Genomic DNA, 14,147 nt, shown 5'->3' on the forward strand with positions numbered 1-14,147 from the left:
AATATAAAAATCGTAATATGTCGCGCCTTCCCAGATTAAAATCAAAGAAGAGCGAGGAAGCCGCTTCCACACTTTGATAGCATTCACGGAAAACCCTGAACTGTAGGTGTAAAAGCATCAGAGCATCCGACCACAAGTTATTACGTATTAAAATACGTGACAAATTGGTTTTGTCATGGTACGTACAGTGTGTGCACCGTCTAGGAATCATTTAAAGCTAATTTCACATACACACATCTATGTGACACACTTATTTAAAAAAAATGGAGTGATCTGGTCACATATTACTAATTTTTTTTTAATAAGTGCACATTTACCTTTCGTCTCACCACACCGTATAGTGTTCAGGGAATAGTCTGTAGGCAGGGAATTCCACCTTTGCCGTTCGCCATATAAATGTAGCGGAACACTTCGTGCGTATCCATGGAATGTCCGCAACATTGAAAACACTCGCAACTTTGTTCGTCTACTCTAAATAAGTCTATAATAAAACAAGTAACGTGGAAAACGTGTTATTGTGTAACCAATGACGTTGTTTTTGCTCTCTGAATGGATGTAAAGAACGGCACGTATTATGAATTGAAGTGGGAGAAACAATAAAAGCAGAGCTGCGCTAGCGCTGATTAGAGAATTTATTGGTTTGAGATAGGTACTTTTAGAACTTACCTTCGACAGTTCCATCTACAAACTGCTTATCAAGTATAATGTACATTTTACGCGACTGCAAAATAACATAGCAATAACGTACTAAGTGCAGTTCACATCGTTCTTGTTGTAATATTAGGTAAGTCTTTCGAATAATTAAATTAAAAGTACTGTGTACAGTCGATGCGGTTAGATACCAGAGGCCTGAGTGTAAATTTGTAATAATTCACACTTAACTACCGCGTTCGCGTTACGATTGTTATTTAGATCTTAATTATATGACGATAAGGTTTAAATTGAAATATTAACGCAAACGCGATAGTTAAGTTTACATATTTCAAAACTTACACTAAGGCCCCTGACCTCTAATCGACTATTTGGTTCTGAATAGCTCAGTGTGAACAAAGGTATTAAAAATATTTTACCTTTAACCTGTGAGCCGTATAATTCAAGTTGATATGACTTCCTTATTGCATCATTGATGAATGACGTTTTAAAAAACTTTTTGAGCCAATGTGACCTTTAATTATATCACATAAAAACAAATTTCAACCACGAAGCTGGAATTCCTTTACACTTTTCTATTTAATGCGTAAGCAGACTGTCAGAATCAAAAGGGCGGCTATGGGATACCTTTGGGCATCTACTGTACTCACGTAAACATTCAACAGTCTGAATACTGGTATGCTTTATTAACAATCTTCATTACATATCTCTGCATTCAACTAATGACCTTAATTAAAATCCCGTCAAATGAAGCATTGAACCTTAATTTAATATTTTACGAATTCTCTCACAAGATGACAAACGTTATACCTAAACCAAAACGTTCAAGCCGTAAAGTCCCATAATTTAACGGCAACGGTAAGAAAACCTCAGGACCGCATTAAGGTAGTCACGCATAGAATAGTTACCTCAAGGTGAACAAGTCGTGTAGTTAATAACAACATTGAGTTTGTACAGCGACGCGTTGAATTCAACCGTACCAAAATGTTACTTATATTACGACTAGGCAATGTAAACAAATAATGTAGAAAAATGTAGACAAACTAATTACATGTTTATAATTACTATTTTCTGCAATCATAAGTATTGTAGTAGGTCGTTCTTTGTATAGATAATACACAGGTTCATTTCTTTCAAGTAAATAAATAACTACAAGAAGCAAAAGCAAATAAGAATTGCGCGTTAGCTAAATAGCGTTGCCTCGTAAATGTACGAACAATTGAGATTGTACCTCTGTAATATAAATCATTTATTGTGATGTAAATACTTGCTACTGTACTTTCTGCCTGCCTTCGTGGCCGAATAGCTACCATCATGGGCTGCCACGATGAGGTCCCGCGTTCAATAATTCTATGGCCAACATTCATTTCTCTCGAGAGTTTGGGTGTATTTTGTGGTTGTCTATGTGTGTGTCCGTGGCACCCGCGACACAGGGCCATCCTAGTGCGAGGCTTTGAGTGCGTATATAAATGTTTATTTATTCCGTATTTATTTAAAAGTTATATAATTATACACGAACTCATCAAATAACAACAACAAAGTAGTAAATTAACGTTATTTTCCTTATACACAACCTTAAGATAAAACTTACAAGTGGATATTTTGATATTTAGTAACAATCTTTATGGAATCATCATAACACCGGGATCTGAACGTTAGTTCCATCTCAGAGGTTTACCTCATCATCTCAAAAATTATTTATTGACTAATATCGTGACCTCAATAAGTGACCCTCAGTTTTGGGAAACTGGCAAAATCAATGTAATAAAGAACAACATGACAAATACTTTTCGTCTTTTTTATATACTAGACTTTTCTCGAGATTTTTTTATTGAGACCACACTTTTTTGAAAACATTTGCAAACTATGAAAGAGTATTAAGTCAGAGAGAGTAAAATGAACCAATCAATGTGTAGACAACGTGTTGTCTTATTACGTCTACCGAAGCAATTACTTTATCCTCACTCGCTTCCTACCAATGAGATGACTTCCTGCTTGATGATAGCTTCATCATATCGTAGAAGTAATAGCGAATTTCCATTTACCATTATCTAAACAGTGTTCGCTTAAATCGATTACCATTAATCATTATCTTTTATTTGTGCTTTATTTAAATTAGGCTGTCAAAAATGTTCATTCATATTGTTTTTATTTGACTTGAACTAACGAAAACAACACGTTCGTTCGTTATTTACTAGACGACACTTACTCTATCATTCATTTAATAATTCACTTTGTAATCGGTTTTTCTTGGTAGTAAATAGTGAAGAAGTATTTTTTTTATTTAATACTTTTACTATAATATATAATTCGTGTAAGTCGGAAATAATTTCTTTTTGTAGAATATTACCTACGGAAAATGGTCGCTGAGAATAATAGGCCATATTACCTATTTTAGTAGCACCATTTAGATGTAGGTAAAGTGAACGAATGAAAGAGGCAACGTTAGAAAGGCAGTTTGTTCAAAAGAGTTGGCATAACTAGAGAGAAGCTATGTGACTCGACCGATTGCGCGATCAGCTGATCGAAGGTTGCTTTTTGTGGGTACAGGTTTCGATGAAGGTCGTGCGTTGCACTGTACCTCATTGCATGATTATTTTTAGGGCTTTCGGGCTCAAGAGCGCTAAGGCGAAATGAAGCACAAAATAATTATTCCCCTTCGCAATGCGTGTGATTGTTCGGACAAACTTAATTTCACAAAATGTCAACTACTTCCAAGCAAAGCTTGTTATTAATTTTTTGCCATGTGTCTCTAAAACGTTATGTTACTATCTATTTCAAATTCTCGCTTCTTCCATGGCTCAAAAGATAAATTTTTAACTCGGAGAGGCGGCAGTCCCCGGCAGTGGCACAGTTGACCGTCAGTCAGTCGCCAGTTAGGAACTCAGGTACTAGAAACAGAGGACGATCTGTACAGTAGCACCACTTGGTGCATTCGTGCTGGAAGCCACACTCCAGAGAAATCCATCTGCGTCAAATTGTTAGCACGCCAGACTGGAATTAACCCGATGACAGAAAAAACACCGGGATTATGTCAGTGAATGCGACACCCCATGACTGTGATGTCGTGTGTCAGATCGATATACCTCCGACGCGACGTTTCTCGGTATCAGCTTTGACGAGGTCCTCAAATTATTATTTACCTGTTTCCAAATTATCATATAATAATTGTTTTAAATATAAACATTAAAATTTTGTTAGCTTTCCATTTTCGCCACGTAAAATAAAATAAGTAAAACACTGTTTCGAACTGGGGAAGCCTTGAGTTGTAAAATCGTGATAAAATGTCGCGATAGAATGAATCAAGGCGAACTCCTTTGTGTTAGTTAACAGTGGTTTCCGGTCCAAGTTTCAAATTAGTACGATATTGGATTATTGACGTAATTGAATATAAATTAACCTGCTTCCTTGAGGAAAAAAACAAATTTGGTATAGGCCTCCAAATTTCTGTGCCAGTCCCCACGATCCCGTGCTAAACTCATCCAAGTTCGCCCCGCGATTCGTGAGATGTCGTCCGCCCATCTCGCCGCCGCGCCGGACGCCAGACGTTGTATACATAATACCTATTTATATTTTTAGGATAACTATGTTGTAGAAACGAGTGAACTCTTCACAGCGCGTGATCAAAAAAAATCGCCGAAAAGGTTTATTTTAACCAATTCCACAGTTGACTAAAAAAACTCAGCAAATGAGAGATGTCTAAATCTAGCCTACAAAGACCAAAACATCATTCATATTTTGATCGTACAAAACATTTAGTTACAAAGTGCTTTAGTATAAAACATACAATTTTCCACCTGGGGCCTTAGAATAATAACGCTAAGCCTGGGGCAACCATCTGTGACAATACTGGCATTATCATACATGTGTAGGTACAATAAAATAACTTCACTACAACAACATTCAACTAGTTTGTTGCACCGAATGCGGTTGCGTATTAGTTAGTCGACTACGAAAAGTAGGGCAATGTACTTCGATTCTGCAGTTGATCGACCTTTAATTTGAATGTCTACTTTCCTAGTAGGATTATTGCTACATTAATATACTTCAAAATTAAGTTACATAGTAAAAGTATTTATTCAATTTAAGTAGGTAAGCATGTTACATAGTTAGCATTTTATTAGAAGAAAGAAACGGGACTTTTACGTGTATACTCGTAAAGGAACGACTCAATTTAATTATATCAAATGTGACCGGAGAAAAGTGAAAATGTAGCAATAGCACCACCAGCTCGAAAGATTGTGCAATGAGGATAACCTGCTTCATTCTATGCGAGTCATTTTCCTCATAATAATGCAAACTGACACGCACACTACGATTGGTTAGTAGGTACATGCTTTTTAATTTATTCACCTTTTAACCGTAAAAATTATTTCCCCGTTGAGCGATTGTCGTTCGGTAATTCGTTAGTGAGAGCGGTGGTAGCGCAGTGGGGAGACAGTTGCTTCTCTATTTGAGTCGTTGGTTCGAATCCCTGTAGCGACTTGTGCCTTGACTTTCATTTTTACGTTATACATACATTTGTCAATGTTTAATAGAAACTCTTCTCGCTAGCTGTGAGATGAAACCTGCACGTCGAAGCACAATCAAACAAAACAAGTTGCTGAGGACAAATTAATAAATAAGAATCTAACTGGTAATAAACTTAACCTAGCCATTTTTTTATGAATAATTTAAAACAAAAAAACCGTCACGAAAAGTTCGTGGAATTACATCTATTTGCCAAGTTTTATTGGAACCGGTTACCGGAAAGTGCGCGAAACCGGATTCATCCCCCAGTTTGCCACCCTTAGAGGTGGAATACTTTCTTCTTTAAATGAGACCAATACTGAGGTGCCCTTTTTCCAACAAAAAAAGAATCTATGTAACTGCCTCAGTGGCCGAACGGTTACCATGCCGGACTGCCACGCAGAGGTCCCAGGTTCGATTCCCGGGCCGGGAGCAATATTTGTATAGCCTACATTTATTTCTCTCGTGAGTTTGGGTGTAATTTGTGGTTGTCTATGTGAATGTCCATGGCACCCGCGACACAGGGTTTCCCTAGTGCGGGGCTATGTTGAGTGTGAGCGTTATTATTATTATCAACAAAACCGACTTACAAATGCCGGAGTAATCGTGTAACATACAAACAAAAAAGGATAGTCGAATTAAGAACCTCCCCTTTCATGAAGTCGGTTAAAAAGAATGAGACACTTCTAATACTTTATTAAAACCAATAAGTAATATTATCCCACAATTTTTATATTTAAGTAAAGTATGTATGTATGTACATTTCTAAATACCTTTGTACATAAGTTACGTAATGTTGTTATGATCTAATGCAGGCAGAGATATCTACGAAATTGCACATTTCTAGACATGTCCATAGTGATTCAGCATGTGCTTATTACAAAGTAAGAAAATGTACAAAGAGTGGAAAAACATGGGATTTACAATTTTCCTTATCATCTAACTGCTTGTTAAAGGTTTTTCACGAGGCTAATTAAAACTTGCGCTTGCCACTGACCGCCTCACCGCCAACGCAACTTTGCGCGCTCGCGCGTGCCTGTGTAATACACATATGTATATGTATACAAACATAACTACTAGAGTACCTAAGTAACGATTTGATTGTCGATTGATTAAATGCATATTTCGACATATACTTGACGATATAATGTTCTGACTATTTATTTATTTACTAGGTACTTAATTACTTATAGGTTTGTTATCTAGAAAATCGTATATATTTGATAGTTATTACCCACAAAATTATAAAATCGCCAAGCTCACTTGAGAGAACGTTGCGCAAGGGCCCTACTGCGCCCGCGCAGACCGCGACGCTGCTGTAGTGAAAGCCGATCTTGCACAATAGTGCCTGCGCTATTGTAGTTTCATGGCAAAAATATCAACAACTTTATAATTTGAAATACTATACTATGCTTGACAATTTTAAATCTATCATTTATTTAAAAAGTTATTAGTAAGTGCATGAAGATTTTATGGAACAACAGATGCGGAACTTGGTGATGGGTAAATATCCTTGAAAAAGTAACCCATTTTTTGGTTATTTATTTTGGAATGTATTTATGATAACTGATTACTGCAAAATGCGTGCAAATGCGTGTGACAATTGGGTCTTTTGAAGCGTTGTTGTAGAGTTTAAAGGAAAACTTGATTAAGTAATCAAGTACAACAACAACAAGTAACAATCGCAAGTACGAGGACACGAAACAAGTCATAAGACAATGGCACCAATTTAATAACGTACCTAATTAAAGGCAACACTTAGAACTAAAAATATATTGGAAAGTATATTATGTTCGATGTAGGGTAATTGAACTATTTTATCTTAACAGCTAACTTATTTGCATTCTCGTATGCGTTTAAACTCGACTTAGGTAAATGTTCCATTGCCGTGATAAAAAGAAGTAAATATATAAAAAAAACAAAGTTTTCTTTTGCAAACTTTGTGCATAACACAAAAATGTTGTGCAACTGCGGTCCCACGACAAATTATACACATACATAAACTCTTACTATGTTTAAACAAACTAACTTAGGTAGATGTAAATATACGCAATGTTAACTCAATATTGTGTAATATATCTATTATTACTTTTCTGGTAGCAGATGATTTTAACTCCGAATGTAAGAAAATCATTGCAGAAATATCTGATATTGCGTAATCGCGCAAACTCTCATTATTTGTTAATAATATTATTGCTACGAGAACATTCGTTGTTTCGTGTCCATTTATGTGTTTCCATGTCCACATTTTCTTAGCGTATCAACGACGACGTTACGAATTATGATTTATAGTATCTACCCTATCAAAATTGTGAAATATTAGGGAATCTCTCGCTGATCGAGAGAGCTGTGCGCAGCAACATTTATCCTTCCATGACGTCGTAGAGACCATATTTTAACTTTAACACGTTCGTTTTGGACCGTCGCCATGAGCTCTCAAAAACTACGTACAACAATACCGGCAACAACGACTTTACAGTTTTGGAGCTAATAGACGGTTTTGCTCCTAATTCCGAGGTCCCCAAACTTTTTTGTCTGGCAGACAACAAGGCACTTGTTTTCTATTTTGCGTAGACTTCGTGGTCTTCCTTATATAGATTTTATTACACACTCATAATATCAAATATGTGTGCGACAATTACACTGGTTATAACACCAAATTTGTTTGTTGCAGATACCGTCAAGATGAATCGCCACCACCACGACGACGATGACGAGCACTGCTCGAGCAGCCACGCTATGACGGTAAGACCCTGTTTATAGAACCAATGCAAAATACTAACTAACCTACAACAACTCTAGAGGCAGGTGTCGTGTTATTTCATTTATTCAATTTATTTTTAATTCAACATTCACTAATTTCCATGTTCTGCTATGCCTTATCAGTCGGCAACAAAGCAGCTATTGGTACAACCGCAACCGCAGAGCAACATTGTATCTAGTGTTATCAATTTCCCACAATTTCCTCGCGCAGCCGCTGTCCCGCCGCCAGACCGCTGCTGGCGCTCGTGCCCGCAATTGTGACTTACTTGACCTACACCTATTGAATTGCCAATACATTGTTTACAAATAAAATTGTGTTGGAGTATTTTAATGAAGACAGGCACTTAACCGCTCGACCGCTGAGGCCAGCGAAGTGGGAGTTTTAAAATGATATACGAGTAGTTAGTTTTATCAGGTTGACCACGATCTAATTCATGCCATAATCAACGTTGATTTGGTAAACTTTCGAAGTAAGCACGTACCTTGAATATAAAGATATTGCCACTTCGAAATGAAGGCATTTAACGCTTAATTTGGAATTTGACGCCAGTGGGTATCTCTACAGATCCGTCTTCACATGGAATTTGGGCCATTCCACAACCATAAAAACTCGCTAATAAAAATAACAAATCAGCATATTATCGATGCATAAAATGTGCGTGCTACATACAAACTAACGCTTACGTTATCAGTAGGTCACAGTTTTACTTTCTGGTGTCCGAAACGGAATTCTGCACCTGGGTAGCGTGTGCTTCGAAGAAAGAGCGTGGAAAATTCACGATGCGTGTCGCAAGACAACCAATTGGTTGACTTCTTCCTGTCATGTAGGGCGATCATATAACGAACAGGCTTTTCCTAAGATGGCATTCTTGGTTACGATTACAATATACAATCCTCTAAAATATACATATATTTTTAACCCACAGAATAAAAAGAATGAGAATTATACAAAAACAGAACTTTCCACGAGTAAACCTTGTAGCTTATATCTAAAAATGTGGCCCTCTGTTGGTTTTATTATAGACTGTGTGTACACAGTCATCAATCATCATTAGTCATTAGACATGATTATTCCGTTAAAAACGAATGAGCAGATTGCACTTCTAGAATTGCGCGTGCGCCGCATCGGAAGGCGCCACTCGGCTATTTTTTCAGCACCTCATCGGAAAATACTAAGCACAGATAGTACAGATATCAATATAAAAATGTATAGTTTATTAAAAACACAAGCGTGTGACTAAACAAGAAAACTCTGTCATTATTAGAATAATTGCAAAATTAATAATTGACTGTAAGACAGTAACGATCGAGAAGTATGTAAATCAAAACTCACAGCATTGTCTTCAAAAACGTATTAAGTATGTACCAAATGAGTTTGTCCAGCAATAACGACATGAATTTACAATGTGTTCGTAGTGTTGCAATAAAATACAATGTTTGACGAGGATAACCGCACTTTGCGGTTGCAATAAAAATATGTTATCATTAGTTATCAATGTATGTAACCACAGTCGCTACTGTTTACTTCCAAAAATATGTAGATGATTACTTAAATGTACTTTATTTAATTTGGCTACACCTACTTATAATTTACCTAAAAGTGCGACATCCCATACAAAAACATTTAAGTTGACCGTGTAAAATTAACAACACGTGGAATACTCCCTCGGAGACGTCACATTTCATGCAAAAAGACGAAAGATGTACCTAATTCCCAAATGTCTCCACCTTCTAGTTCCACGCGAGCGTCTGCCAGGAAATCCTGTTTAATGGTTGGATGACACACACAGCCCTTGAGCTCTTCGGTTCCGCAGTGGCCATCTTCCTTGCCGGCATCCTTTACGAGGGATTGAAGTACTACCGCGAGGCGCTCCATTCAAAAGCCACGTCTGTCACGGGGGACTCGAGAGTTAATATTACGAAGAGCGAGTGCGGCACGAACGGGACATGTCCTGGGACCACTGTTGTTAAGTGAGTATACTTTTTTACGAAAACTGTTTACTTAATTGAAGGTACTGTGCTTTTGTCAAATATTATTCGCCTTAAATGTCTTGCTTGACAATAACCAAAACGTAGTACTTACCTAAGTGGCATCCATCACAAATGTGTTCAAATAAAAGTTGGCATTCGATTCCATATTTTATTTCATAATATCAAGTGACGGCACGAACAAGTCCTAAGTGCCTGTAATTTCACCCGCACCCTTACCCTTCCAAACTGGAACACAGTAATGCTAACATTACTGCTCGGCGGCGGAAATAGGCAAGATGGCAGTGATACCCTGGACGAACTCTTTCACAAGGAGCTCTACTACTGCCTATATGCCTGTACAGTGTACACACTAGCGACTGCTTTAAATATTTGAGAATTTTATAGAATAACTCATACAGTCCTCCAAGCTACCACAAGAGTAGGCTTTTGTGTGAAAATATTTTTTTTCACGGTCGCCAACTGTCGACAACTGTTCCTGCAAGCTCATAGTAGAGGCGTGTTCATACTACAGTAGCATATACTATTATTTAATATCGTCGTGTTGATACATTTTGCATGCAAGTGCAGCAAGTTTTTACGCTTCGGATTTCGCACGCCTTTATCGCGAATAAGGAACGCAAACAATTGTTGAAACTGTAATGTTAAGTATGTGCTTGAGACTTCTATACACTTGGCAATAATTGCATACTCATCGCAAGTGAAACTGACCATACTACGTAGATACCTACATCGTGCAGGAGATTTCTTTTTATTGATCGTTCCAAAAATGCTAAAAACTAAAGCGTGATTTGCCGTTAACTGCAGGTTATTCAGCCAAAACTGTCCTCATTTCCAGGTACACAATGACGTCACCCGCGCACATAATTCAAACACTCCTGCACTTTGTTCAATCCACATCGTCCTACATATTGATGCTGGTGTTCATGACATACAACGTGTGGCTGTGCTTGGCGCTGGTACTCGGTCTGGCCGTCGGGTACTTCTTCTTCGGGTGGCGAAAGAACACCGTCGTGGACTCTACAGAACATTGTCAATAGTTTATCGTTTTATATTCATGCTGACCGGCAAGGACTTTTTGAACGATCTAAGAATGCTAAATAATTAAGTAAAGGCGCTACAGACGAAGGGAATTGGTCCATTTAATCGCTCTGTACAAGTCAAAACATCTCTCGGACTTGATATATCTGCGCCGAGTTTTGAAAAATCTGCGACGAGATAAACGTTCGGCTGTGGTCGCTCATTCCATTTACCTACATCAAGTCCTTTGGTATAATGGTGCTAAAGTAATCAAGCTTCTAGGATTTCATCGAGTTCCTTGTCATACGAAGGACACCTTGACGCTGTATTTTTTAGTAAATAGTTATTTGTAAACTTTTGTATCGACAGTCATTGGATTTTATAAAAAAAATTATTGTCTTTAAGTCTAGTGAATAATGATCCGTGAAGTTTGAAGTTTATGTGTATAAATGTAACCTAAAAAGTACGCAAAGCACCGTATGAAGTAATCTAAAGAGATGGCCATTTTCGATTGGTCAGATTCGATTTTGAAAATATGTATGTTAATACCTAATGACTTCGATACGGTTAGTTTTTAGTTAATTTTAAACAGGGCATTGAAAAACAACCGAATTAATGACAACAATTACCATGGAATGAAAGAACAATGCAAATTTTGTGAATGTTAAAATCGCCAATTTGTATAGGCACATGCCTAACAAACAAAACGTGTTACAATACAAAGTACAATAAGTTTGTAACCATCATCACTTTTAGTGTGTGCAAGGCAAACTTTTTAATGAAATACACATAATATATCTTACAATTTTTGTTATGCCTAAAGGAAAGTACCGACGAAGTACAATTGGTGCCCAAAGTTACTGCTGCTTATCTGACGACGATGAGCGTTAAAAATTTCGCAGTTGCTACGAATCAGTAACACAAACAATGTTTGTGAATATGAATGCTATTACGTCTAAATGGTATTTATAAACGCTTTCACACACCATTCAAAATATTTAAAAAATACGCTCACTTTGTTACTTGCCAAATTAAAACCTTAACATTCCACAATATTCCTTTAATGTTTAGTTTTCTAACTCTAATGTACCGTGTATGTGCCACTACTGGCATCGGATCTTTATATACGGCATTAAGCCATTTTGTAACTAAATAAAACATCAAGGGGCCACCGCTTGGGCTTCTTGCTCACGTATATGTTTAAGGGCTTAAATTAGGTTTAGCCCCTCCACCATTAAGCCAGAAAAAAAGAATAAAACCCCAATTTTATGTATACCAATAGCTACTACTAATGCCACTAAGACACAGTTCGAAAGTAACTTATTCTGTCGTCTATATTTATTTTTTAAATTTAGCGCCATGACTTTTTTGCAAATTTGTTCTCGAAAAATGTTGTCTACATGGCTATTATTATTTTATTATAATTCTTTGTACCATTTCGTAGTTGTACCTATTATTTACGATATTTAAACGGGAAAAATATTAAAATTGTATAGAAAGTAAACTTGACATCTATTTAACGTATTTAGTACATTATTTACTAAGTATATCTATGCATAAAAAGTCGTATGCTCAAATCGCAATGTTGACAATAAATTATACAGAACGTGTGATATTATATATATAAGTTTAATGTAGCTAGAAAGTATATATAAGTTTGTGTTTCTTTTTGTAAAAAAAAAGATAATACATTCCTACCGTGATTACATATTTACAATTTTTTTTTTTTTCACCTTTCTGACTATGAGAAAATGTCTACCCTACCCACGATGTACTACATTTATATCGTAATGTACTAATACGAAAGTTACGTACCTTAAAGACCTAAAATTCACGTATATATCAAAGTAGTGATGTAGACGTTCTATATAGCGGTCACAGGTCATAAACCTTATACCGAATTTACATTACGAAACTTATTTCATGCATGTTAAAATAGAATTCACGAAACTAATTTCAATACACATGTAAGTAAAAATCAATATCCTGTACATCTTTAGTATCTTCTGAGTCATGTTGCATAACGTTGTTACATAGATGTTAATGTACAAAATAAAAAAAAAGTCTCGAAAACGAAGATGTTGGTGGATTAAATGGTTACCACGAAAGCCTATTGGTGCATCAAAGTTAATCTCTGGCATAAGAAATGAAGATCCAGATAACTATTAAAATTATTTTCGAATTAATGAAAACCGTTTTCATTTTATTGAATAAAGTCTCCCACAAAATATCTAAACAAGATACTACTTGTCAAGAAGCATTACCAGCAAAATGAAGCTTCAAACTACACAATTTCGCATTGCATTTAGATAATGAATTTAGTTGCATGGTAAAATCGCGCGACTCACGAAACTATTTGATTTTATAAAATTAATGCACGCATTATGCATTATGTTTACACGTGAAATTACGTAAGTAATTAAATAAGTAATGTAAATTCGGCTCTACCTACACTAGACAAATTATGAGTGCTCTAAGCACTATAACTGAATCTCAACAGAATAAAAGTATAAATACGTACGTGCTCAGTGGGAGGTTTATGTCCAGCAGTGGATGTGTTAAGCTGATGATGATCTATCAGTTAGTATGCATGGTCAACATTTTAAGTGGTAATTGGAAACAAACAATAAAATTTTGGACATTCGGAAATAAATTAAAGCGACTTTCCATAGATTTCATTTAGGAGCAAATGAAATCTCGTTTGATTTTATCGTAGTTTACGCTTTCGGGACTAGCGACATCTATCGACAATTTTATCTTTTCTTTTTTTAGGTAAGATCAAAAAATCTAAAAGACGTTTCATTTAAAATAATTGATTTAAATAAACTTTTACTATATATTTTTAACAAATATCTTTATATGTATCCATTGTCTACGTCTTTTAAATATGCTCGTGGTTTACGCATTAAGCCGGAAAGTAATATGATACTTTCTGAACGAAAACATTATCTGTGATTTTCCAACGAAATGTCATGTCATGTCAAATGAAATGTGACGGACGGTTCGTGTTTTCGTCTTTTCTTTTTACTTGTTGATTTTATTACAAAAATCAGGTGAGAATTGTGTGAAAAGTTGCGCTGCTGCTGCCAGGAAAGCTATGTTATAGTGTGGACGACACGAGCCGCCTGGAGCGCCCCTTGATTACTTTTCCGGAGCGCCGATTGTTCAGGTAACGGTATTATTTGTTTTTGACGACGTCGATATTATTTCGTGGA

The 14,147-nt window shown here is 36.3% G+C and overlaps 2 protein-coding genes across 4 annotated transcripts in view; both read left to right on the forward strand.

The window, feature by feature from the left end:
• LOC113239887 (high affinity copper uptake protein 1-like) overlaps window positions 1-12,661 on the forward strand; it is a 44,981-nt gene extending 32,320 nt beyond the window's left edge. For 2 of the 3 annotated variants that reach the window (XM_026477049.1, XM_026477048.1), the window contains exons 2-4: window positions 7,835-7,905; window positions 9,659-9,894; window positions 10,751-12,660. In XM_026477049.1, the coding sequence (XP_026332834.1) occupies window positions 7,846-7,905; window positions 9,659-9,894; window positions 10,751-10,952 (498 nt within the window). In that variant the 5' untranslated portion in view covers window positions 7,835-7,845 and the 3' untranslated portion in view covers window positions 10,953-12,660. Of the gene's footprint in view, window positions 1-7,834; window positions 7,906-9,658; window positions 9,895-10,750 lie in introns of all 3 variants that reach the window. The other variant, XM_026477047.1, reaches the window with a different exon arrangement.
• A 1,353-nt stretch (window positions 12,662-14,014) lies between these two features.
• The window catches only part of LOC113239924 (serine/threonine-protein kinase D1), a 77,169-nt gene continuing 77,036 nt past the window's right edge, over window positions 14,015-14,147 (forward strand). Inside the window, exon 1 of the mRNA XM_026477083.1 lies at window positions 14,015-14,101. The gene's annotated coding sequence lies outside the window, so the exon portion shown is untranslated. The remainder of the gene's footprint in view (window positions 14,102-14,147) is intronic.

The sequence above is a fragment of the Hyposmocoma kahamanoa genome, unplaced genomic scaffold (genome assembly GCF_003589595.1).
Source record: "Hyposmocoma kahamanoa isolate Upper Pololo Valley unplaced genomic scaffold, ASM358959v1 117, whole genome shotgun sequence".
Taxonomy (NCBI): Eukaryota; Metazoa; Arthropoda; class Insecta; order Lepidoptera; family Cosmopterigidae; genus Hyposmocoma; species Hyposmocoma kahamanoa.